The 26458-nt window shown below is 40.9% G+C and overlaps 1 protein-coding gene across 1 annotated transcript in view; it reads right to left on the reverse strand.

The window, feature by feature from the left end:
- The window catches only part of malrd1 (MAM and LDL receptor class A domain containing 1), a 261497-nt gene that overhangs the window by 178016 nt on the left and 57023 nt on the right, over positions 1 to 26458 (reverse strand). Inside the window, exons 14-19 of the mRNA XM_078427721.1 lie at positions 23801 to 23977; positions 20763 to 20919; positions 13142 to 13298; positions 11922 to 12032; positions 5962 to 6175; positions 5 to 252 (exon numbers count right to left, since the gene is read on the reverse strand). Coding sequence (XP_078283847.1) covers positions 5 to 252; positions 5962 to 6175; positions 11922 to 12032; positions 13142 to 13298; positions 20763 to 20919; positions 23801 to 23977 — 1064 coding nt within the window. The remainder of the gene's footprint in view (positions 1 to 4; positions 253 to 5961; positions 6176 to 11921; positions 12033 to 13141; positions 13299 to 20762; positions 20920 to 23800; positions 23978 to 26458) is intronic.

Here is a 26458-nt window from a genome sequence, read left to right on the forward strand (position 1 = left end):
ATACCTTACAACTTCTGCTTCTCTTGCTGATCAATGGCCCAGAAATCATTGCGACGTGTCCAAGTAGCTCTGAAAATGGCTGTTCAATGTATATATAATGACCAGTTGGATTTCTCAATGTATGGTCAGTAGCTGGGCTTGTACCCAGTGTTGGCGTACTCCCTAGTTTAAGGGTCCAGTCAAAGTTATCATTCCTCCTCTGTCTCCAAGAACACAAATCAAATTCGAAATCACAGTATCCCAAATTTGTACCTGCAAGTGAAATATCATATTACATGTTAATAATTGCTTTTATTGATTAGAAAATGGAGGAAATGTGCAGACAGATGACATTAGTTTATCTCAGCATCATTGCAATTGCAATTGTAATTAATTTATTCGCCAAGTATGTAAAAACATACAAGGAATTTGATTTGACAGAGACAATGTGGGCCGAAGGCCCTGTTCCTGTGCGGTACTTTTCTATGTTCTATGTTTTGTATTAACAAGGGACTGTAGATGCTGGAATATGGAGCAAAAATCAAACTGTTGGAAGAACTCACTGGTCAAAGAGCATCAGGCCGGTCTGTGACGAGGAGAGTTTCGCAGGGATCTGTGATGGGACCTCTTTTGTTTGTGATATATATAAATGAGTTGGACATAAACATAGATGGATTGGTTAGTAAGTTTGCAGATTACCCTAAAATTGCTAGGGTTGCGAATTCTAAGGAAGGCTGTCAAAATATACAGCAGGATATAGATCAGCTGCAGAAACGGGCAGATAAATGGCAGATGGGAGTTTCATCCAGCCAGGAAGTGTGAGGTGTTGCACTTCGGGAAGTCAAATGTAAGGGAGACATATAAAATTAATGACAAAACCTTCAACAGCATTGATGTACAGAGGGATCTTAGAGTCCAAATCCATAAATTCTTGAAAGTGGCAATAGACAATAGACAATAGGTGCAGGAGGAGGCCATTCGGCCCTTCGAGCCAGCACCGCCATTCAATGTGATCATGGCTGATCATTCTCAATCAGTACCCCATTCCTGCCTTCTCCCCATACCCCCTGACTCCGCTATCCTTAAGAGCTCTATCTAGCTCTCTCTTGAATGCATTCAGAGAATTGGCCTCCACTGCCTTCTGAGGCAGAGAATTCCACAGATTCACAACTCTCTGACTGAAAACGTTTTTCCTCATCTCAGTTCTAAATGGCCTACCCCTTATTCTTAAACTGTGGCCCCTGGTTCTGGACTCCCCCAACATTGGAAACATGTTTCCTGCCTCTAACGTGTCCAACCCCTTAATAACCTTATACGTTTCGATAAGATCTCCTCTCATCCTTCTAAATTCCAGTCACTCCAGTCTTTCAACATATGACAGTCCCGCCATTCCGGGAATTAACCTAGTAAACCTACGCTGCACGCCCTATTTGTGACAACACAAATATATAGAGTTGTATAGAAGGCTTATGGAATACTTGCTTTTATAGGTCTGGGCATTGAGTATAAAAACCACAAAGTCATAATACTAAAGGCATAAAGTTAGAGGACTTTGGTTCAGAAAGTTATGGTGCAGTCCAAAGGACTTGGTTAGGCCGCATTTGGAGTGTTGTGTGCATTCTAGTGCCCCATTACAGGAAAGATGTGGAGGCTTGGAGAGGGTACAGAGAAGTTTTACCAGAATGCTGCCTGATTGGAGGGTTTCAACTTCAGGGAGAGGTTGGATAGACTTGGATTGTTTTCTCTGGAACATCGGAAGTTGAGAGGAGACTTGATAGAAGTATATAAAATGATGAGATGCATACATAGAGGAGACAGTCAGAACCTTTTTCTCCAGGGCAGAAATGTCCAACACTAGAGGGCATAGCTATAAGGTGAGAGCGGGAAAGTTTAATGGAGATGTGCTGGACAAGTTTTTTAGACAGAGAGTAGTGGGGGTCTGGAACACATTGGCAGGGATGGTGGTGGAGGCCTGTACGTCTTTGTAGTGTGGGAGGAAACCAGAGCATAGAGAAAACACATGGTCTCACGGGTAGTACATACAAACTCCGTACAGAAAGCACCCGTAGTCAGGATCAAAACTGGGTCTCTGGCACTGCAAGGCATCAACTCTACTGCTATGCCACCATGCCATCCTTAATGTGACAAATATGACTTTATTTGATATGTGACAAATTTGCTTGGCTTTGAAGGTGCAGGTAAATTATCTTGGTCTTCCCCATATGAAACAAGAGCCCAGACTTTGGTGAGATCCTGCTAGAGACCCAATGCAGATAGGTAATCACCGGTGCTGAGTGCAATGATAACACAATATCAGCACATTGGAGATCAATGGCTGTAGCCTAGGAAACATTGATCAATAAAAGGGATTTGTGCAAGTGAAAAGACTCTTAATTAATTCTGTGCTCAATGCCAATTCCTCAGATAATCATTTTTTATCCTCCCCATCAACTGAATCACTATTCCTTTGCTGAGACTCTAGCAACATCCTTTTCCTTCATGAAGAATGATGTACAAATATTAATTCAGTGTTATTATCTTTATGAATAGATTTCCAATTGTATTTCTGATCAATCTCACTTCTCTTCTTGCAATCTTGTTCCTGTCTGTAAACCTGCAGTATATTTGGAATTCCCTTTGAAAGCTGCTGCCAGATTTTCTCGTGCTCCGTCTTTGCTTTTCTTCCTTCCATATTGAATTCTCTTTGGAACTTTCTGCCATCAGCCTGGTTCTTTGGGATCTGTCATATTAGTTTATAGCCCTATTGGTTTATTATTGCCCCTTGTATAGATATCTACTTATGTAGATAAAGTAAAACATTTTGTTTTGCATGCTTCCCAGGCAAATTATACCATATACATCAAGTAGTGCAAAAGAGAAAATAGACAGAATGCAGAATATAGTGTTACATCTACAGTGTACATCTACATCTCTAGTGCTATAGTGGAGCTAATAAAAACAGCAAGGTCTGCCACAAGGAAGATTGGAAGATCAGAAATGATCCCCAGCATATGAGAGATCAGCAATCATCCCTAGCATACAAGAATCTGATAACAATGGATAACAAATTATTCTTGAATTTGGTGATAAGTGCTTTAAAACTCTTGGACCTTAAGCCTGACAGCAGAAGAGAGAAGTGAGAATGATTGGGTTTAGAGCGATCCTCAATTATGTTGTCTGGTTTCCTAAGGCAGCATGAAGTGTAGATGAAGTCAATGGGGATGAGGCTGGTCTGTGCGATGGCCTGGTTTGCATTCACAACTCTCTGCAATTTCTTGTGGACTTGGGCAAAGCAGTTGCCAGACCAAGCTGTGATGTGTTTGGATAGGATGCTTTCTCAGGCGCATCTGTAAAAATTAGTAAGAGTTATTTGAAACATGCCAAATGTACTTAGCATTCTGAGGAAGTCGAGGCATTTGTGTGCTTTCTTGGCTGCAGCACCGATGTAGGTGAACCATGACAAACTTCTGGTGATATTTATACCTATGAACCTGAAGTTCTCGGCCATGTCCACTTCAGTACCATTGATGCAGTCTGGGCAAGTATTCAACCCCACTTCCTGAAGCAGATGACCAGTGCTTTCATTTTGCTGATATCAAGGGAGAGGATTTGTCTTGACACCCTGCAGCTAAAGTCTTTATCTCTTTTCTGGACTACGCCTCGTCATTGTTTGAGAATCTGCCCATTATGATGGTGTTCTGATCTATAATTTTGCTTTATTTTCTTGCCGACCTTTTTTGGTAATCCAGCCAGCTCTACCTTAAACTACACTAGCTTTCTCTCTCAGCAGAATCAATGTGAAATATTGCCTAGTTAAATACCTCCACTTGTTCATTTTGTAATCTTACCTGAAAACTTTGATTCCAATTACTGGGCTAGATCTGCTCCCATCCTATTAATATTTGTCCTTCTATAATTGATAACTTTTATTTTGTTATAATCTATGTTTTTCCCCCCCCTATTTGGCACAATGGCATGGATAGTAAAGTTTTTGGCTCACAGCTTCAGCGAACTGGGTTCAATCCTGATTTCCAGTCTTCTCCATATGCAATTTGTATGTTCTCCCAGTGATCACAATGGTTTCTACTGGCTTCACCAGTTTTGCCCCCACATCCAAATGACATGCAGGTTGGGAGGTTAATTGATCACTGGAAATTGCCCTAATGTGGAGGTGAGTGGTAGTAAAATCTGGGGGAGTTGATGAGAATGTGGCAAGAAAAAGATAGGATTAGTGTGGTATGGTGTTGACATAAATGGATGTTTGATGTTCAAGGTTTGTTTCCATCCTGTATAACTCTATGACATTATAATCTTATGATAATATTTTTTCTGAGATGTTCCCTGACTGATACATGTTCCACTTGATATTGCTTATTTCTCAAAATCAACTCCAGTAAAAATAGTACATAGAACAGTGCAGCAGGGGAACAGGCAGGCCCTTCAACCTAACTTTATCCAACCTCTCCTCACTCTTATCCAGGCAGCATTTTGGTAAATCTCTTCTGCACCTTCTCCTAAATTTGTCTCCGAAAGAGTCAAAAGCTTCAAATTCCTGGGCGTGCGTATTTCTGAAGACCTTTCCTGGACCCAGCACACTGATGCAAGTATAAAGAAAGCCCATCAACGCCTCCACTTCCTGAGAAGATTGAGGAGATTCGGGATGTCAGAGTGGACTCCCTTGAAATTCTAAGGCTGTACAGTCAAGAGCATATTGACTGGTTGCATCATTGTCTGGCTCGGCAACTTGAATGTGCAGGAGCGAAGAAGACAGCAAAATGTTGTGAACACTGCCCAGTCCATCAGTGGCTCTGACCTCCCCACCATCGAAGGGGTTTACAGGAGTCACTGCCTCAAAAAGGCAGCCGGCATCATCAGAGACCCGAACCACCCAGAACACACACGCAATTCACCCCTGCCATCGGGAAGAAGGTACAGGAGCCTGAAAACTGTAACGTCCATGTACAGGAACAGCTTCTTCCCAACAGCCATCAGGCTATTAAACACTGCAACCTCTAATAAGATCTGAACTACATAGAATTGGGGACATTGGTTTTGTCCTTTTGCACTATTATCATTTGTTTTTTTATGTTTACATATGTGTGTGTGTGTGTGTGTGTGTGTATATATATATATATGAACTTTTTTTTCTCATTTATTATATTATTTACAATGTACTATGTTTACATAATCTGTTGTGCTGCTGCAAGTAAGAATTACATTGTTCTATCTGGGACAAATGACAATAAAACACTTGACTTCCTTGAACTGCAGTGACCAGAACTGCATGGAAAATTCTAAATGCGGCCTAACCAAAGTTTTATAAAGCTGCAATGTGACTTCTTGACATCCTACAACTTATTGATCAAGTGAGTTTTTTCGGAATACACTTCAGTAACTCTTCTTCCTCTTTGGTCTTTATATTATGGCAATCCTATAATACAGTTGGATACTATATGCCCTTGGCAATGGTTGGTACAAAGAGTCATAGAGTCACAGCGTGGAAATGTCCTTTGGCCCAATTTCCCCATGCCGACTTGCCTCATCTACACGAGTCCCACTTGCCAGTAAATTTCCCATATTTCTCCAAACCTTTCTTATCCATGTGCCTGTCCAAATGTTTCTTCAAAAAGCTTTTTATATAATGTCTCTACATAACTGGTCATCAATATCCTTTCCATAAGTTGGTGTCGATGGACTAGTCCTGGTGCTGCACATGCTCTTTAGAATATAAAATAAGGTCATTTTTATTATATGCAAGGAGATGAATACTAAAGACTAAAGATAGTTTGTGCTTGGTAAACATACGCAGTTATCATTGGTCATTGTGAACCAATCGAAGTAATTTGGCAGAGTCGACTTACATTCCATTCTCAAGACATAGAGTGAAATAATAAATCCTCTGGGTAACTCATTTATCAATAGCCTGGCAGTTGGCTGAAGATTAAATCTGTGTGCTTTACATAAACATGATTAATTACTTACTGCAGATAAATGGATGTTCATCAGAATGATCAGCACAATCGTTGGTGAAGTCACAGAGCTGATCTTTGGGGATGCAATATCTGTTGGTACATGAATACTCATCAGAGTTGCATTGTTTGTCTGGGATCAGAAGAGCTGCACAATCTTCAAAGGAAATATCATCCACTGTAACATCACCCATGTAACTCACACCTCGCTTGGCTCGAAAGAAAACCTGCAAAGATATTACAAACCATCGGTATTTATGTAAATAAGCTTCTTATTCATGGTACAAAGCAAAACTTAAGAGATAAGAGCTAGACTAAAACACAATCCATCAAGCGATATGTTACCAAGACCTTATAAAATTCCATCAAGACTTTCTTAGTCCTGTATTCAAATCTTTTCTTAATTAAGGCCAACATGCCATTTGCTTTTTCATTAGCTTGTTGCACCCGTTTGTTGTCTATGAATGACTTATGTACAAGCACACCCCAGTGTGTTGGCATTTAAAATAACTGTGACAAATTCTATAGGTTCAGGATCAGTTCGTGCGGATTGGAGGGTAGCTAATGTTATCCCACTTTTTAAGAAAGGAGGGAGAGAGAAAACAGGAAATTATAGACCAGTTAGTCTGACATCAGTGGTGGGGAAGATGCTGGTCAATTATAAAAGACAAAATTGCAGAGCATTTGGATATCAGTAACAGGATCGATCCGAGTCAGCATGGATTTACGAGGGAGAAATCATGCTTGACTAATCTTCTGTAATTTTTTGAGGATGTAACTAGGAAAATTGACAGGGGAGAGCCGGTGGATGTAGTGTACCTTGACTTTCAGAAAGCCTTCGACAAGGTGCCACATAGGAGATTGGTGGGCAAAATTAGAGCACATGGTATTGGGGGTAGGGTACTGACATGGATAGAAAATTGGTTGGCAGACAGAAAGCAAAGAGTGGGTCCCTTTCAGAATGGCAGGCAGTGACTAGTGGGGTACCGCAAGGCTCGGTGCTGGGACTGCAGCTATTTACAATATACATTAATGACTTGGATGAAGGGATTAAAAGTACCATTAGCAAATTTGCAGATGATACAAAGCTGGGTGGCAATGTGAACTGTGAGGAAGATTCTATGAGGTTGCAGGGTGACTTGGACAGGTTGTGTGAGTGGGCGGATGCAGTTTAATGTGGATAAGTGTGCGGCTATCCACTTTGGTGGTAAGAATAGGAAGGCAGATTATTATCTGAATGGTGTCAAGTTAGGAAAAGGGGAAATACAACGAGATTTGGGTGTCCTAGTGCATCAGTCACTGAAAGGAAGCATGCAGGTACAGCAGGCAGTGAAGAAAGCCAATGGAATGGTGGCCTTCATAACAAGAGGAGTTGACTATAGAAGCAAAGAGGTCCTTCTACAGTTGTACCGGGCCCTGGTGAGACCGCTGCTGGAGTACTGTGCGCAGCTTTGGTCTCCAAATTTGAGGAAGGATATTCTTGCTATTGAGGGCATGCAGCGTAGGTTTACTAGTTTAATTCCCGGAATGGCAGGACTGTCATATGTTGAAAGTCTTGAGCGACTAGGCTTGTATACACTGGAATTTAGAAGGATGAGAGGGGATCTTATTGAAACATATACGATAATTATGGGGTTGGACACATTAGAGGCAGGAAACATGTTCCCAATGTTGGGGGTGTCCAGAACAAGGGGCCCCAGCTTAAGAATAAGGGGTAGGCCATTTAGAACTGAGATGAGGAAAAACTTTTTCAGTCAGAGAGTTGTGAATCTGTGGAATTCTCTGCCTCAGAAGGCAGTGGAGGCCAATTCTCTGAATGCATTCAAGAGAGAGCTCTTAAGGATAGCGGAGTCAGGGGGTATGGGGAGAAGGCAGGAACGGGGTACTGATTGAGAATGATCAGCCATGATCACATTGAATGGTGGTGCTGGCTCGAAGGGCCCATTGGCCTCCTCCTGCACGTATTGTCTATTATCCATTGTCTAAATTTGTCCTTTCGTTCAAACGGGTGAGATTTATTTATGATTAGAAACTATTCGTGGCATTTTTGCTTCCCCAGTATCTGCCTCTTTTCTCAACCACCAACAAGTGCTATCAACTATGGGGATGTATTGGCAAGCTATATGAACAGAAGATTAGTAACACTGGTGCTGAGAGACAAAGAGACGTTGGGGAAATGGAGTACAGGGAGAAAGACTAGAGAGAATGTATGCTCAGGCCACTGTTTAAGGGTTAGGCAGTTGTTTTGCTAGACACAAGGAACATCCCTAGTTTCGGACCCTAGTTTACGAAAAGGGATACAAAGTGGTGGAGTAACTCAGCTGGGGGCATCTCTGGACAACATGGATAGGCAATATTTTGGGTCAGGACCCTTCGTCAGAACTTTTTGTTGGTCACAAAGTGAGGAGGAAGAAGCAAAAGCAATTTGGATACAAATAACTCATGAGGTCTTCATGCTTCCTTTTACAGGTAAAAGGAAAAGGTTATGAGGTATTTGAAAAGGAATTTGACGATTACATTCCCTTCCAGGTAGTGTTAGGGTCAATTATGGTTTTGGCAATAAGGGTATGAAATATGAAAAATGTGGCTCAGCCAGATTTAGCGACAGATATGTCTGGCAATTGTAGCCTGCAGATAAGAAAATGATGGTGGAGAAAGTAAAACATGGCCAGAGAATGGTTACAATGATTAACTGTTGCGATGAATGTAAAGATTAGATCATTGGAATGTTGAAAATACACTTGTAAATGATGTGGTAAGGAGATTTTATTTCTCTGGGCCATTAATACGATGCAAACGAAAATACCATTGAAAAGGAGCAGAAAGATGTTGAAAGACACAAGGTATGACCAAGATAATATTGCCATTGAATGAGACATTGAGAATGCAGAGGTCATGAGAGACAGGGTCAAAGTGGTAATGTTATGGAATAAATGTTTTAGAATGGATGAGGGAGAAGAGGGCAAATTTTGGGAGTGCGGCAGAAAGAATGGGTAATTCATTATTGCAGCTTGTAGGAGAAAGAATGAGGTGGACAACTCGGAGTAGTAAGGAACAGAGGGAGCTTAGTGTGCAAGTCCATAGATACATGAAGATGACAACATAGATAGACAATGTGGTTAGGAGAGCATAGAGGATACTGACCATCATTGGCTGGGGCATTGAATACAACAGTAGGAAGGTTATGCTCCAACTTTATAAAACAATGGTCAAACCTCAGCTGAAGTAATATATGCCGTTCTAATCACCGAGGTATATGAAGAATATTTTCAAGCTAGAGAGGATGCTGAAGAGATTCACAAAAGATGTTGCTGAATTAGAGCAGATCAGTTATGAGGGGAGTCTGGAGAAGCTAGGCCTGTCCTTCCTGGAATATAGGAAATGAAAAGGTGACATGTTGAGATACATTATGAGATGTATATAGATTGGGTAGACTGCAGGAAATATTGCCCATTTCAGAGGTAGATGAAGCGAGTGAACATAGGCTTTAGGGTAAAAGGGAAGAGATTTGGAGGGGATATTAGGGGGGCCTTCAACTAAGAGAGGGGTAAGTAGCTGGAATGCACTGCCTGAGAGAGTGGTTGAAGCTCAGTCATTAACAGCGGTTACAAAATGTCTAGATGAGACTTGAATTGGCGAGGCAAAGAGAGCTGTGAACCAAGTGTCGGTCAATTGGGTTAATATGTAAAGTGCCCACTGGTCGGCATGGGTGAGTTGGGCTGAATTACTTGTTTCCTTCTTGGATGACTGTTAGATAAATATGTGATTTTAAACATATCCAATTCACCATTTAGAATTTGGTACCGCCAAACTATTACTTTGTATATTCTATCTGGATTTCTTCATGATGTGAACTGAGATAAGCCTTCCAGTGGATTAAATGTGTATCAGCCATACAATCAGTAATCACCGGAAATTAAGGCAGAAGTAGATGTATTCTTGATTAGTACGGGTGTCGGGGGCTATGGGGAGACGAGAGAAGAATGTGGTTAGGAGGGAGAGATAGATCAGCCATGATTGAATGGCGGAGTAGACTAGATGGGCTGAATGGCCTAATTCTGCTCCTATCACTTATGAACATGAAATCAATAAGGGATTTCACAAGCTTTTTACGTAATGTTTGATGACTAAAGTATTTTCAAAATTTAATCTGATTGTTACTATGAAATTTTAAAAGAGCAATTAAGCTCAAAGTTGCTACTCTACTTTATGAAGAAAATAAGGTTGTCTATTCTTGCCAACTTGGATTGAAACAGTCTGATGCCATTGGGAAAGTACATAGAACAACCAGATAATTGGTGTGCTATAAAGGGCTGCTTGTCTCGAGCTATTAGAAGAAGAGGTTATTCGTGATTACGATTCAGATATTGCTACTGAGTGTGTGTCAGATCATGTTAATATATCAAATATCCACTGGGCACATAAGGTCACCTGCTGTGAAGCTTCAGTGGTGGAACAGCATTAGCAAAGCACAAACATGAATGCTACTCGCTTGGAAAATGGTTAGAAATCATACAGCACCCACAGAACAATATCTCCAGTAAGGAGCTACAGTAACTCTTTCAGGTGGAGAAACAGCAATGAAGTCACTGAACAACAGAGGCAGATCTTGGTTTATTAACATAATTATGAGTGATGATATTTCAAATACTTCTAAATGATTGCCTATATCATGCATAGTGCTTTCTTGCAGCTGGGAGATAAGGAGAGAGAGTCTTTTAGGTCACTTAAATGAAATATGAACCATTGTCGATGAAATTCAATACAATAACATGTGGAGCGATTTATCTTGATAGGTAACTTGAAGAGAGACAATGCATGTCAAATGGTATACTTTTTATAGTAGTTGGAAAAAAGAGATAATCTTGGAGGTGCAGTGTTCAAATTATATTAAGTGTCAGGGCAGTTTAACAAAAATGTCGATGGAGATGAATATGGCAAAATGGGATCATGAGCATTATGAATGGGGGATTGGACACAAAAGCTAGAAAGTAACACTAAGCATTAAAGCGTGAATTTGATTTCGGAAGGAGAATTGTTTTTAATTCCGTACTTGAGGAAGGATTTGCAGGAAGTTTGGTTTGCTAGAATGGTTACATATTATATTTAGATAATAGACTGAAGAAACTTGTACAAAACACAAACTGCTGGAGGAACTCAACAGATCAGGCAGCATCTATGGAGGGATTCAGAGAGATGGTTCAGGTCGGGACCCTACTTCAGACCAATCTGAAGACGAATCCTGATCCGAAACATCATCTATCCATTTCCCAGCACAGATGATGCCAAAACCATCGAGTTCTTCCAACATCTTGTTTTTTTAACACAAGATTCAGGTATCTCCTTCCAGTCTCTTCTGTCTCAACCCAAGGGTATCTATTCTCCTCATATCAGAGAAACACGAGAGGAAATTTGATCGAAGTGTTTAAAATCATGCAGGATCAGGGTAGGAATAAGTCGAGAAAAATTATTTTCCGTGACTGAAGAGCTAGAAACCATGACACAAGCATAGGATGAAGTTGATGGTGAGACAAAGAAAGATTGGATTGGGAAAGTACTGGTTGGGTGGGCAGTAAAAGCAGGCTCAATGACAGCCTTCAAACGGGAATTAGATAAATATTGGAAAGGAAGAAAATCCAGAGATCTGGAGAAAGTGCAGAAAAATGGCACCAAATGAATTGCTCTCTGAAGAAGTAACACAGACCTGATTCTAACAAATAATAATTCGATTACGTGAATAGTTTAAATTATTCCATACTATTTTCAGATCACTTTCATTCAGTCTTCAGGGATATGGACTGAGAATGGGACCAACATCTTGGTGGCAATAGATGAGTTGGTCCTTAGAGCATGTTGCTGTGCTGTGCTATTCTATTACTGTCTGGCTCTATTATATTTCTCTCAGTTAATCAACAAGCACATTTCCAAACTTCATTGTATTAAAGTAGATAGCTAAAAATAAACAGAGCGAACCTGAAAGTGAGACTGAAAGCCAAGAAATATTTCTCCTCTCCTCCAGTGGTTACCTTGACTTCCACTCTGCGACCACCGCAACTGTGTCATGTTGCCGGATTTGAAGAATACCTCGGTGAAAACAACAATTTCAATCATTGGCTCAAGGATCTGAATTTGTAAGAACTTGTAATGAATGAGAAGGAAACAACATTGTTTTGTGTCACACATGTTTCAGAGAAACTGTCGATGAATAATTCTTCTTAAATTGGCCAGTTAAAGATGTTATTAGCAATTGGCTGAACTTGTTTTGGTTAATGAAATTAATCTTAATCTCCAATTTATATCAACAAAATAAATTAATTTTGAATTTATGTATTTAAATATTAAATTCTAAACAATAGACAATAGACAATAGACAATAGACAATAGGTGCAGGAGTAGGCCATTCAGCCCTTCGAGCCAGCACCGCCATTCAATGCGATCATGGCTGATCACTCTCAATCAGTACCCCGTTCCTGCCTTCTCCCCATACCCCCTCACTCCGCTATCCTTAAGAGCTCTATCCAGCTCTCTCTTGAAAGCATCCAACGAACTGGCCTCCACTGCCTTCTGAGGCAGAGAATTCCACACCTTCACCACTCTCTGACTGAAAAAGTTCTTCCTCATCTCCGTTCTAAATGGCCTACCCCTTATTCTTAAACTGTGGCCCCTTGTTCTGGACTCCCCCAACATTGGGAACATGTTTCCTGCCTCTAATGTGTCCAATCCCCTAATTATCTTATATGTTTCAATAAGATCCCCCCTCATCCTTCTAAATTCCAGTGTATACAAGCCCAATCGCTCCAGCCTTTCAACATACGACAGTCCCGCCATTCCGGGAATTAACCTAGTGAACCTACGCTGCACGCCCTCCATAGCAAGAATATCCTTCCTCAAATTTGGAGACCAAAACTGCACACAGTACTCCAGGTGCGGTCTCACCAGGGCCCGGTACAACTGTAGAAGGACCTCTTTGCTCCTATACTCAACTCCTCTTGTTACGAAGGCCAACATTCCATTGGCTTTCATCACTGCCTGCTGTACCTGCATGCTTCCTTTCATTGACTGATGCACTAGGACACCCAGATCTCGTTGAACTCCCCCTCCTCCTAACTTGACACCATTCAGATAATAATGGTACTCTAATTTGCAAAGTTTTGAAAAAGAAAAGGTTTCTTCAACTGAAAGTAAAGTATTACCTGCAAAGACCCAACTGTAACTCCACTCATGTGATACCAAAAGACTAATTTACACTTTGGACCAGTGAGCGATATTTCTGGAGTGGAGATTTCAGCCGTGTGTCCAAATTTCCCATTTGAGCTATCAGCATAAAGGTACCAGCCGTGTTTCGTGGCCCTGCAAATGTAAGCTAAATGTTTAAAGTCGGTTTGTTCAAATTTTGCAATCCCCTATCATACATTGGAAAGTAAATGGCAATTATTTAATGGTTCAGTTATACAATATAGGTGGTGTATTATAACTTTTATACTTATCCAACCAGTCAATTAATAAGTTGAAATTTAGAAATGCTGCATACACAGCAATACAGGTAACTTTATATAAGCTACTGCTGGAATTGGCAGAGATGATGAAAATGTAGAATACCTCTATTAGAAGACACAAATAAATGTTTGAAACACTATTTGGAAAAAAAACCCTTAATGGACTCCTCGCTGTAACTTTAAAGTCTAAAGAACTAGTTGGAAGTAGATGGTGAGCGTGGACTCTCTGTACCTATTTTCTATGTTTCTATGTTACTATGACTCGGTGGGCCGAAGGACCCCTTTCCATGCTGTATCTTTAACCTGTTCGTGGCCAAGTTTCTTTTCACTAATGGCCATGACCCAAATATACTCGGGGATGGCACTGAACAGGTTAAACTATAATTAACTACAGCTCTCACCAAGCTGTTCCAGTACAGTTACAATAAGGCAATGTGGAAAATTCCCTAGGTATGTCCTGTCACAAAAAGCTGGATCAAATTCAGTCTGGTTTCTTATCATGCAATCACTCTGCTCTCAAAGATTAGCATAACAACGGAAGGGTTGGCAATGAACTTGCTCACCAATGTCCAGTTTGGGTTTTTTCAAGACCACTTAGCTCCAGACCTCGTCATTACCTTGGTGCAAACTTGGACCAAATTAGCTCAATTCCAGGAATGAGTTAAGTCTGAAAGACCTTGACACCATGAGAGCATTTGACTAGTTGTGGAAGGAACTCGGGTAAAGCTTAAATTAATAGGCATGCAGGGGAAAACATTATAAAGGCTGGAGTCGTACTATAGACAAAGGTAGATGGTTGTTGGAGGTCAATGATCCCAACCCCAATAATACCATTTCAGTTCCTCTGGGTAGTCCTCAGGGCTCAGCCATCCTCAGCTGCTTCATTAGTGAGCATTCTTCCATCAGAAGTGGGGATATTTGTTGATAATCACATTATATGTTCAATCCCATTTGCCGCACCTCACCATTCACTAAAATAGATTAGCCATTGAATGGCATTGTAAATTCGGTGGGAAAAATGGCCTAATTCTGCCCCTAATTCTTATAGTCATTCAGCAAGACTGAGACTGCATTCAAGGCATGGGCTGATATGGGCCAATTAATATTTACACTATATGTATGTCTCCGATTACGACCATTGACACCCCACAGCACTGATCACCCAAGGCTCAAAATTGAGCCGAAACCTAACTGGACCAACTACAGTCAAGTGGGTGTGGCGACAAGAGCAGGTCAGAGGCTAGGTATCTTGCAACGTGTGATTTATATCCACAAGCAATGAGGGATAAACCGCGCATGTAATGGAGTAATCCCCTCTTGGCTGGATGAGTGCAGCTTTGACAATTTCACAAAGCTCGACATCACCAGCCCACTTGACCGCCACACCATCCGCTACCCTAAAGATTAATTTCTTTCACCGCCAGTGCACAATGGATGCTGCCTGTATCAGTTACAGATTACACAGCTGCTGATCCCCAGTCTACTTCAATAGAACCTCCCAAACCTCTGGTCTCTACCATGAAGAAGATGGAAAGCATAAGGCACCTGAGAACATACCATCTGGATATTTCTTGCAAAATCTGAAATAAGATCTGAAGGTTTTAGAAATGCTTAACAAGTCAGGCAGGGTAGATGCTACCTAATCTGCTAGGTACTTCCAGCACTCAGATTTTTATGTCGCATTGTATTTTTTTTAGTTTAGGTTTGAAATACAATAGACAATAGACAATAGGTGCAGGAGTAGGCCATTCGGCCCTTCGAGCCAGCACCGCCATTCAATGTGATCATGGCTGATCAATCTCAATCAGTACCCCGTTCCAGCCTTCTCCCCATACCCCCTGACTCCGCTATCCTTAAGAGCTCTATCTAGCTCTTTCTTGAATGCATTCAGAGAATTGGCCTCCACTGCCTTCTGAGGCAGAGAATTCCACAGATTTACAACTCTCTGACTGAATCACTGATTGAGGCCTGTTCATGGTTGAGGAAGTACCACATAATGGAGGCCAGCAGTACTTGAGTGCACCATGGTTCCACAGCAGGTTAAAATGAATTTAGGATTTGGACAGAGACCACACGGTGGAACATCTGGTTAACAAATCCAGCCTATGGGGTTGATTAATAATAAAAATAAATGCAGAACCTCTCCAGAAGTGAAATATGGGCCATGTATTTTTTTTGAGCTGTGACTGAATTACATTGTCAGCACATCATTGTTTCTGACATGTTATTTGTTCTTGGGATACGGCTGATAATCTTTATTCTTGGGATGTGGGTGATGTTACCAAGGCTACATTTATTTCCGTTTCTGGGTTAACTTGACAAAGTCTTTGTCATCAGCTGCTCCAGTCTTTGTTGTATTGACAGTCCCAAGGTTGCATTTGATTCTCAATTTCAACATTTTGATTTGGTGATACTGACAGTGCACTCAGGATGATATGGATATTGAAAACTTGGTTGTCCCATTACTGTGATTCCTTCATCCATATAATGAATGGGATGTTGCTGTGCTATGCGGTGTATCGTAAGGTCATAGGTGATAGGAGCAGAATAAGGCCATTCGGCCCTTCGAGCCAGCACCACCATTCAATGTGATCATGGCTGATCATTCTCAATCAGTACCCCGTTCCTGCCTTCTCTCCATACCCCCTGACTCCACTATCCGTAAGAGCTCTATCTAGCTCTTTCTTGAATGCATTCAGAGAATTGGCCTCCACTGCCTTCTGAGGCAGAGAATACAGAGCGGAAACAGGCCCTTCGGCCCACCGAGTCTGCACCGAGCAGCAATCCCTGCACATTACCATAATCCACCACACACAATGAACAATTTACATTTATATGAAGCCAATTTACCTACAAACCAGTACGTCTTTGGAGTGTGGGAGGAAACCGAAGATCTCAAGGAAAACCCACGCAGGTCACGGGGAGAAAGTACAAACTCCGTACAGACAGCACCCATAGTCGGGATCGAACCCGGGTCTCCGTTGCTGCAAGCGCTGTAAGGCAGCAACTCTACTGTTGTTCCACCATGTCGTTCCATGTATTCTGACATGTAAACAGATTAACAGTCCTTCATCATCATCAGGTCTAAATGCTGGAACTCTGGCCCCGGGAGTACCTTCACCAGTGCTTATAGAGTCATAAAGTCTTACATGTCTTTTGGCCCAATGTGCCCACACTAACACTAAACCTACCTGCCTGCGTTAAGCCCAGATCCCTCTAAACCTGTCCTGTTCATGTACCTGTCTAAATGTTTCTTATATGTTGCGATAGTATCTGCCTCAACTACCTCCTCTGGTAGCCCATTCCATACACCCACCACCATCTGTGTGAAAAAGTTATGCCTCAGGTTCCTATTAAATCTTTCTCCCTCCCCCCACCCCCATCACCTTAAACCTGCGCCCTCTGGATCAGTGGTTCAATAGTGTGGCTCACTTTCACTTTGTCCAGGCATGAGATACTGACCTCGTTAACAAATGCCTATGACTAGAAAAATGGGAATGTGTATGTCTGAGTTGTCAATAAATCCTTGAATGCTGGTGATCCCACAAATGTGCTCATAATTGTTTGCTCTCTGATGGGACCATCACAGATCAGCTGAGCAGAAAGTGGAGAAGCCTGTACCTTCCTCTCTGGACTCTGCACAGATGGCCCTGTCATTATTGTCTGGTCATGCTCAGTGATATCCAAGCTATGTGCTGTAATTGCATTGCTCCTGGTGCCTGTAACATGTGGCTTCTTTGATACTGCACCACAGTGTAGGCTATTGGCAAAGAAGAGCAAACGGCGAGTTGAATGCAGGTGTAAGAGAAATTGAGTTGCAAGGATAATGGAAAATAAGGAGAGGGAACTAATTTGATTGCTCTGAAGATGGACACAAAATGCTGGAGTAACTCAATGGAACAAGCAGCATCCCTGGATAGAAGGAATGGGTGACGTTTTGGGTCGAGACCCTTCTAGATTGCTTTCCCTGGATGTCGGCATGGGTGCGGTAATAAGGACAGCAAGGTCCGTCCGGCCAGACCATTTCACACGTCACTGTCCTTTATGGTCAGGTGTGCATACCCCCTACAAACAGCATAGCAGTAAAACTCAGTTTATCTTTGTGTTAGTAGTGTCTGTCTATGTGTGAGCTTTGGCCTTTAATAAACGTAGTGAAATGCCTGTGGATGCGCTTGCCTCATAGATCTAAATAAATTAATGAAAAGTGTTCTTATCGCACAGCATGTGTGTCAGCGTTTGATTTTAATGGTCAAAATGAATGCGACTAGAATCTTTGAATGATATGTCATGATAAAGTACTTAGAAATTCAATAAATACCGGCACCTATTTTTAAAAAAATAACCAAAATCAACTTTATTCAAAAACTCTTTGAATGAGATGTCATGATAAAGTACAGGCGACGACCTTGTAAACCTGGGGACATCATGCAACAGCGCCCGCAATAAGCAACGATACCTGCCGACAAGCCAGCTGTCGCCGAGAAATTTCAAACCGGATGATTTCTCAGCGACGCGCCGAGATCCACTACGATTTTTGGATGACTCCTCACGATCATGCCCAAGACACCCCGGCGAACTGTCGGCGACAGCCTAGTCGCCGGCAGTCGCATTAAAATCGTCTTAGTGGGACAGGCCCTTAAGAATCTACGTTGATACATTTGGAATCTTTCCACAGCTGTGATTTTTAAATATAATCTTTACAAAGGAAGCGAAGAACTGACTAATGAGCATTCTGGATTGTAGTAGTTGGCTCACATAGACAGTATTCATCCATCAATACTCTTGGATCCAAAGAGAGTTACATTTAATATCCATAAAGACCTAATGGCTACAAAAGTTGATTAGGTTCGGTAAAATATCTTGTCAAGGGAATAAGAGTGGAAATTAGGTTAGCCCAGTAAGCTCCTATGAGGAATCTTTGATTCTGTAAGTTAAGTGAAACTGTCCATTACCATGGGCGGCACGGTAGCGCAGCGGTAGAGTTGCTGCTTTACAGCGAATGCAGCGCCGGAGACACAGGTTCGATCCTGACTACGGGTGCTGCACTGTAAGGAGTTTGTACGTTCTCCCCGTGACCTGCGTGGGTTTTCTCCGAGATCTTCGGTTTCCTCCCACACTCCAAAGACGTACAGGTATGTAGGTTAATTGGCTGGGTAAAATGTAAAAATTGTCCCTAGTGGGTGTAGGATAGTGTTAATGTACGGGGATCACTGGGCGGCATGGACTTGGAGGGCCGAAAAGGCCTGTTTCCGGCTGTAGATATATGATGATGATATGATTAGATACAACAGCTATTGTTCCTGAAATAATATAATTTTGATGCAAAGCAATATCAAAGATGGCATCATTAAAATTGCTTTGTGTGAAGCATTCTAATGGATAAAATAGAATTACAATATCAATATACGAACAGAGGGCAAATCAAACCCAAGGTTTATACGAGCTTGGAACTTATTATATTTAGATGTTCATAGAAATTGTTCATAAAACTGGTGTATTAACTTAGCAACAAGAAGAAAATAAGGTTATTTTTCAAAGATTGCACATTTTAGATTGAAAGAATCAAAAAGTTGTAGAGAGAGAAACATGCCTTTTGCCCCATCATGTCCAATCTGACCTTTGTCTCCATATGCAATTTGCACACAAGGTCCATAATCCTTTGACCTTTGACTATTCTGAAGATTAGCGAGTTGGGACAATTTTAAAATTGCAACTTCTTTTTGTAGTAAGCTATGAATCTATTTTGTCATAGATCATCCATGGAATAGAATCGAGGTAGATTTAAAAAAATAAAATTTACAATAGAAGTTTCTTGTTAAAAGTCCACCTTGAAATCCAAAATGTCTCTCTGTGTAGTGTTTTTAAACATGTCACTTGAAGATTGGTAATTCATTTCATTTCACTGTACTGTGGCTCTATAAACAGCGCCGCTTTTCTTCAATTAAAGAGGTGACGAAGGACACTACCTGAAATTATGCTTCAATGTGCTGAACCTGATAAGCCCACCAACATATATATTCATGGAAATTTTGTGGCTTTTGGAATTGGTGCGGGAGGCAAAAAGGAGACTACGAGGCAATTATTGACAGAGAAAAAAAATCATTTCAAATTGATAACCTCTTTGCGCAAGTCAAATAATTGAGAAATGTATTTTTGTAAATTTGCTCACGTTGTGATAGCATCTGGCCTTTTGCAGAGTTTGCAGCTACAGTAGACTCAAGCCTTATCTTACTGGAACAGTAAGGAACTGGAATTAAAAAATGGCTATTTCTTTCTCACCAACCTACTTTCTATTCACCAGATTACTGGTGATGGGAAATTGTCAGGGTCCTGTTGGATGACATTTTCCATCACTTTATTATTGTTATCTTTTAACTCATCTTCACTCCAACCCATTCTTTCTCAGTGCCTCATGACAGTTAAACTCTTTAACTCTCAAGTCTTCCCTTCATCTTTTGACTTTCTTTTCTATTCTGTCCCACTATGCCGGTGCATTTCTCTGAATGGTTTCGCCCACTAATCCCTTGCATCATTCCACTCTGTGCTATCCTCAGTGACACTGTCCATTAACACTATAGGTCAATCCAAGCAATACATGTTTACCATCCCTATTGAAATCTGTCAGCTATCGGTCAGATTTTAAGTGAATATACAAAGTGGCTTTGGCAATGCTGCTCGTGAAGCAGCTTCTTTGCTCGCATCCCTCCAGCCCAGACATAATTTTAGGCAATTTGAGGCTCAGGCCTCATTGGTATGCCATACATCTGTCTCTTGAGTTTAGTTTAGAGATTCAGCATGGAAACAGGCCCTTCACCCTGCTGAGCCCATGTCAACCACTGTTCACCAGCTCACACTAGTTTTGTTATCCCATGTTCACATCTACTCCCTTCAAACTGGGGGCAATTTACAGAGGCCAATTAACCCTACAAATTCGCACGTCTTTGGGATGTTGGAAAAAATCAGAGCACCAGGAAGAAAGCATGCGGTCACTGGAGAAGCTGCAAACTCCACACAGACAGCACCTGGGGTCAGCGTCGAACCCAGGTCTCGGCAACACATTTAAATGGACCTGTTGGGCAGAAGGTCTTGTTGTGCTGCATGAATCTATGACTCTACACAATAATGAAGTCAGTGAAAACAAGAAGGATTTGGGCTTTATTTAGCATTTGAGTTACCAGAAGAAATGTTGCTGTACCTTGTCTTCTAAGTTTTTTATACCTTGAGTACATCTAGTTGCTTGGTCTTTAGTTAGGGTTCTGAGAAAATTAAATTATCAAAGCAGCAAAAAGGATTCTTTAAAATGAAATTAAATTCATACGTCGTATGATCGGTAGATGGTCTGTCACCCTCTTCTCCTGGATGTATGTCTGAGCCTTGCCCTGTGAACCACTGAAACACATTTCCAGTTGCCGATGGTTCTACTTGCTGCTCCCAACCACAGGTGATTCCATTACTGAAATCACAGATCTTCCCAACTGTGGAGAAAAACATACCGACATTTCTGGTGTAGTACTTTCTGGTTCATCAATATTGTATCGTACAAAAATATTTCTTATGCATCATTCTAGGATCCTATTTTAGATTTTGAAATAAACCTTGTTAGACCATAACTTCTGGAGCAAATACAAATTGTGATAGCAATAGCAATGCAAAACTAGCCTGAGAAAGTCTCCCCATGATTTGCTTTCACACCACTGTGAAGTATATGATCAACATTATTTGTGCAGTTCTGGTCCCTATTTCATAGCAAAGATATGATTAAATTAGATTTGAAAAGATTCACATGGATATTGACTGGATTGGAGAGCTTGAGTTATAAGGAGAGATTTGGAAGTTTGGGCCAAGGAAACGTTTGTGTTCCTGGAGCAAAGGAGGCTAAAAGGTAACCTGATAGAGGTAAATAAAATTATGAGGGGCATCGTTAGGATAAATAGCCAGGGTCTGCTTCCCATGGTAGAAGTGTTTAAAACTAGAAGGTCTAGATTTAAGTTAAGAGGAAGGATATTTAATGGGGATCTGAAGAGTAAATGTTCTCACAAAGAGTAATGAGTATCTGGAATCAGCTTGCCAGAGGAGGTGGTGGAACCAGGAACAGGAACACCACTTAAGTGGAATCTGGACATGCATTGAATGAGTAAGGCATAGGAGGATATGGAATGAATGCACATAAGTGGGATTAGTTTTGATAGTCATGGATGCAGTTTGCAGAAGGGCCTGTTTCTATGCTGACTCTATTTTTTCTTAAACTTGGTAATATTAATTAGAGATGACTGATCAACAATTTAGAGATCACAGTGTTTATATGCTGATGAGATATGCTCGACCCGAAATGTCACCCATTCCTTCTCTCCTGAGATGTTGCCTGACCTGCTGAGTTACTCCAGCATTTTGTGAATAAATACCTTCGATTTGTACCAGCATCTGAAGTTATTTTCTTACACTATGCTTTCCATTTATGTATCTACATGTCAATAAGTTTTGTTTCCCTCACTACAGCATGGTGCTGATCTCACAATCTTGCTCGTTTGTTAGGAATCTTATCATTTCTGTTAGAAGTTCTCCAATAATCTGTTCCCGATACCCTCCATATAATACATAGATTATGGAATCCTGATAAACCAGTAATTAATTTACATTCAGCTTCTCAGTGTCTAATTGCAAGTCAGACTTGAAGAAGAGATAGCCCACTGCTAGCTCAGGCTCGAGCGTACGAGCCGTTCCCTTGTAAAGCTGGTTCTTCACTGTTGTCAGACCATTGTAGGTCAGCAATGCCACAACAACAACAACAAGATATGCTTCAGTGCTGAAGAGACATACTGCCCTGGACATTTAAAGTTCCGAAGGGATTGGCTTTATTCTTAAAAATATTCATTCTTTCTATTCCCCTCATACATTCCTTGAAGCTCGACAGAATATGCTTCCCACATGATGCTAGTCAATTTATTACAACCAATGGCCAGGAATTTCATTATTTCGTTATTTTACTTCCTTCCCTTTTGTAAAGGCCAAAATAAGCAAAAAACTGAGTAAGTTGTACGCTCCTATCACTAAGACATATAGGCCTATATGTATCATTCTAACTAAATATTTTAGTATGCATAATTAACAAGAAGATTTATCACCATGATCACATTATAATTTACTTTACGTTTTAGTCTTTCCATGCATGGGCCCAAGCCAGCTCATTGATTTGGTCCTTCAATAGTGGTATATCCATAATGTATAGATGGGTGCCTAATGTGCGCATCAGCCTGGTTTAGCTAAGGCAGCCTCATGCAGAGACAACTGTAAGAACTGTTGGACCAAAATCTGTCATTTTATCAAAGTAAAATTGTGACTTTTGACACAAAAAGTCAAAAAACAGAAAATGCTTCTTTTTTTCTGCGACAAATGCAGAAAATCCCAGAAATATTCAGCAGGTCAGGCCACTTCTGAATGGAAATTACTTCTGTGGCAAATTTAACGTTTCGAGTCAGTCACCCTTTGTCTGGTGCGGCTTACCTCTCTCCACAGCTGCTGCCTAACCTGCTGAGGAGCTCATGTATTTTCTGTTTGTATTTAAGATTCATATAATTTGGAACTTTTGCTCTTCAGTCTCGTTCTTAATTTGGCATACTTTAGTTCATTTTATACCTGAAATCAGCTGTTTGCATGATACCCACTGTGCCTGATGAACAACAGTTCACACATGATGGAAAACAGAATGAAGAAAGCAGATCAATGATTTTATATGTACATTGGGACAAAAAATATGTAGATGGAAATGAATCGGAAAGCACAAAAAGAAATCAACTTTACAAAGAGGAGTAACAATAAGCAAGTTCAGCAAAAAGTTATTTTAGAGATAAAGGTAGAATATGGAGCAATACAATAAAAGGGACAAAGAGAAAGATAAAAATTGCCTGTGAGAAAGTGAAACAAAGACAGAATGTAAATGGTATGGAAAGCCTATTTTTATTCCATTACAGATAGAATAAGCAAATATTCAACAATGGGAAGATTGATATGGAGGATTTAGCTCTTAGGGCTAAAGGAATCAAGCGATACGGGGAAAAAGCATGAACGGGGTACTGATTTTAGATGATCAGCCATGATCATGTTGAATGGCGCTGCTGGCTCAAAGGGCCGATTGGCCTACCCCTGCACTTATTTTTCTATGTTTCTATTTCAGTGTAATGGGCCATGCTGAGAAGTGTAGAATTGAACATCATTTCATTTCTGTATGAAAATATTCTTTTAATATTTTCTGTGTTTTTACACCACTTTACATTAAATGGAATTTTGGAGTTAAACATTTAATTGCTTAATTCCCTCAAACTGTCTTACATATAATTAAAAATAAAAATGGATACCTACCACAGAATAATTCATCTGAATTGTCAGAGCAATCTTCCCTAAAATCGCACTTCTTGCTAATGTCAACACATTGTCCATTTGTTATACAAACAAATTCATTCATTGTGCAGTTGTTGGGCGGAATAGTGGAAGGTTTCGTTGGTCCTGATGTTGTTGGAATTATGGCTGGTAAATCACCTGAGTGAGGACAATAATCAGAATTATTCCAGTTCCAAAGTAGATTTTTTTGTAAACATAGAACATAGTGTCACTGAATAATATGGCCACAATAAAGTGCTGTTGAAAAAAGAAACACCTTGCCTGCTCTGAATCCCACTTCTGTGCTGGACATGCACCACACACCTAGCAACTGCTCTGTTTCTGCTATCTTTGTTTCTGGAATTCACAATCCCAGCTGTGGAATAAATGACATGGTCTAACATTTTGGCAATCACCATTTCTGGACAGTCATTGAGGAGCATCAGCTGAAAATAAATCCCTTGGCCTTGCAAGGAGAACTGAGTTGTCTTACGGGAAAATTATTAATTTTTAAACTAATCATGTTCTATTGACCCTAAAAGCTCTGAAATGGAAGAAAAGTGATAATATGGAACATCGAACAATACAGCACAGCAACAGACCGTTTGTCCCACAAAGTCTGTGCCGAATGCAAGGCCAGGATAAATTAATCTCATCAGCTTGCATGTGATCCATATCCCTCCTTTCCCAGCATATCCATATGTCTATCTAAAATCCACTTACACACTCCTGCCTCCATCTATCCAGCGTGTTCTAGGCACCCGTCAGTGTAAAAAAAACTTGCCCTGCATATCTCACTTAAACCTTGCCCCTCTCACCTTACAGCTATGCCCTCTAGTCTTTGACATGTCTACTCTGGCATAAAGGTGATGACTATCTAGCCTATCTGTGCCTCGCATAATTTTATATACTTCTATCAGGTCTCCCCTCAACCACTGGCATTCTAGAGAAAACAATCCTAGTTTGTCCAACCTCTCCTTGTAGTAGGCCCAGCGCAAATTGGAGGAACAGCATCTCATATTTCTATTCGGCAGTTTGCACCCCAGCGGTATGAACATTGACTTCTCCAACTTCAGATAGTTCTTCTGTCCCTCTCTTTCCCCTCCTCCTTCCCAGTTCTCCCACTGTCTTCCTGTCTCCTGCTACATCCTATCTTTGTCCCGCCCCCTCCCCTGACATCAGTCCGAAGAAGGGTCTCGACCCGAAACATCACCCATTCCTTCTCTCCTGAGATGCTGCCTGACCCGCTGAGTTACTCCAGCATTTTGTGTCTACCTTCAATTTGCATCTGCAGTTATTTTCCTACTCTCCTTGTAGTTAATACCTTCTAATCCAGGCAGTATGATGGTAGAACCTCTCCTGCACCCTCTGCAAAGCAATGCACAGTGACAAACTTTGACAATAAAAGAACATTTTAAAATGTTGTCCTGTGTATCAAGACACTGGGTTTTATTTCTCTCTGCTAAAGTAGCCATATGATAACAAAATTGGTTCAGGATGAAAACTGCTCAATTTGTTTTGATACAGTTATTCCAGAATTCCAGTCATTTTCTAAAGAGTTTTCTTGTGAAATGGAAACCATTTCTGCCCCTTAAATTCCTTTGTCATTCCAAACTGTTCAGACATCACCCATAGAAGCATCAACATAAAAACATAGAAAATAGGTGCAGGAGCGGGCCATTCGTCCCTTCGAGCCAGCACCGCCATTCAATATGATCATGGCTGATCATCCAAAATCAGTACCCCATTCCTGGTTTCTCCCCGTATCCCTTGATTCCATTAGCCCCAAGAGCTATATCTAACTCTCTGTTGAATACATCCAGTAATTGGCCTCCACTGGCTACTGTGGCAGAGAATTCGACAGATCCACAATTCTTTGGGTAAAAAAGTTTTTCCTAATCTCAGTCCTAAATGGACTACCCCTTATTCTTAAACTGTGATCCCTGGTTCTGGACTCCCCCAACATTGGGAATATTTTTCCTGCATTTAGCCTGTCCAATCCCTTAAGAACTTTAAATGTTTCTATAAGATTCCGTCTCATTCTTCTAAATTCCAGTGAATATAACCCCAGTCGATCAAATCTTTCACCATAAGCCCAGTCGATCCATTCTTTCATTGGTCACATACTCGGTCACTCTTGGTGGCTGTTTAAGAATACCGTGGCCTCTTTAAAGTCTGCAATCTCCCTCTCAGTAGTGTTAGTGTAAGATATTTTAATTTGTTTTGTCGGTCGACTGCTTTATATTTAATATTTCCCTCTGTTTTTCATTTTCTCTTTCATAGTGAGCTTGAACATTTATATTCCACATCACTATGATTCAAAGGACGTCAACGGCACAATGGCACAGCAGTAGAGTTGCTGCCTTACAGCGCCAGAGACTAGGGTTCGATCCTGACAATGGCTGCTGTTTGTATGGAGTTTGTACGTTCTCTCTGTGACCAAGTGGGTTTTCCCCAGATGCTCTGGCATGAGAATTAGAACAAGCTGGGTTTCAAAGGAATTCAGGAACCATGGGCCTAGAGAGTTTAAAGTAAGCACAGGAACTGGTGCCCCAGTCTGTCAAATAGAGTGTCGGAACTTGGTTCCTGTTGTATTAAATGGATAGTGGGAACCAGAGTCCCAGTGTGTTGAAGGGAACA

Source organism: Rhinoraja longicauda, chromosome 2 (genome assembly GCF_053455715.1).
Source record: "Rhinoraja longicauda isolate Sanriku21f chromosome 2, sRhiLon1.1, whole genome shotgun sequence".
Classification (NCBI taxonomy): Eukaryota; Metazoa; Chordata; class Chondrichthyes; order Rajiformes; family Arhynchobatidae; genus Rhinoraja; species Rhinoraja longicauda.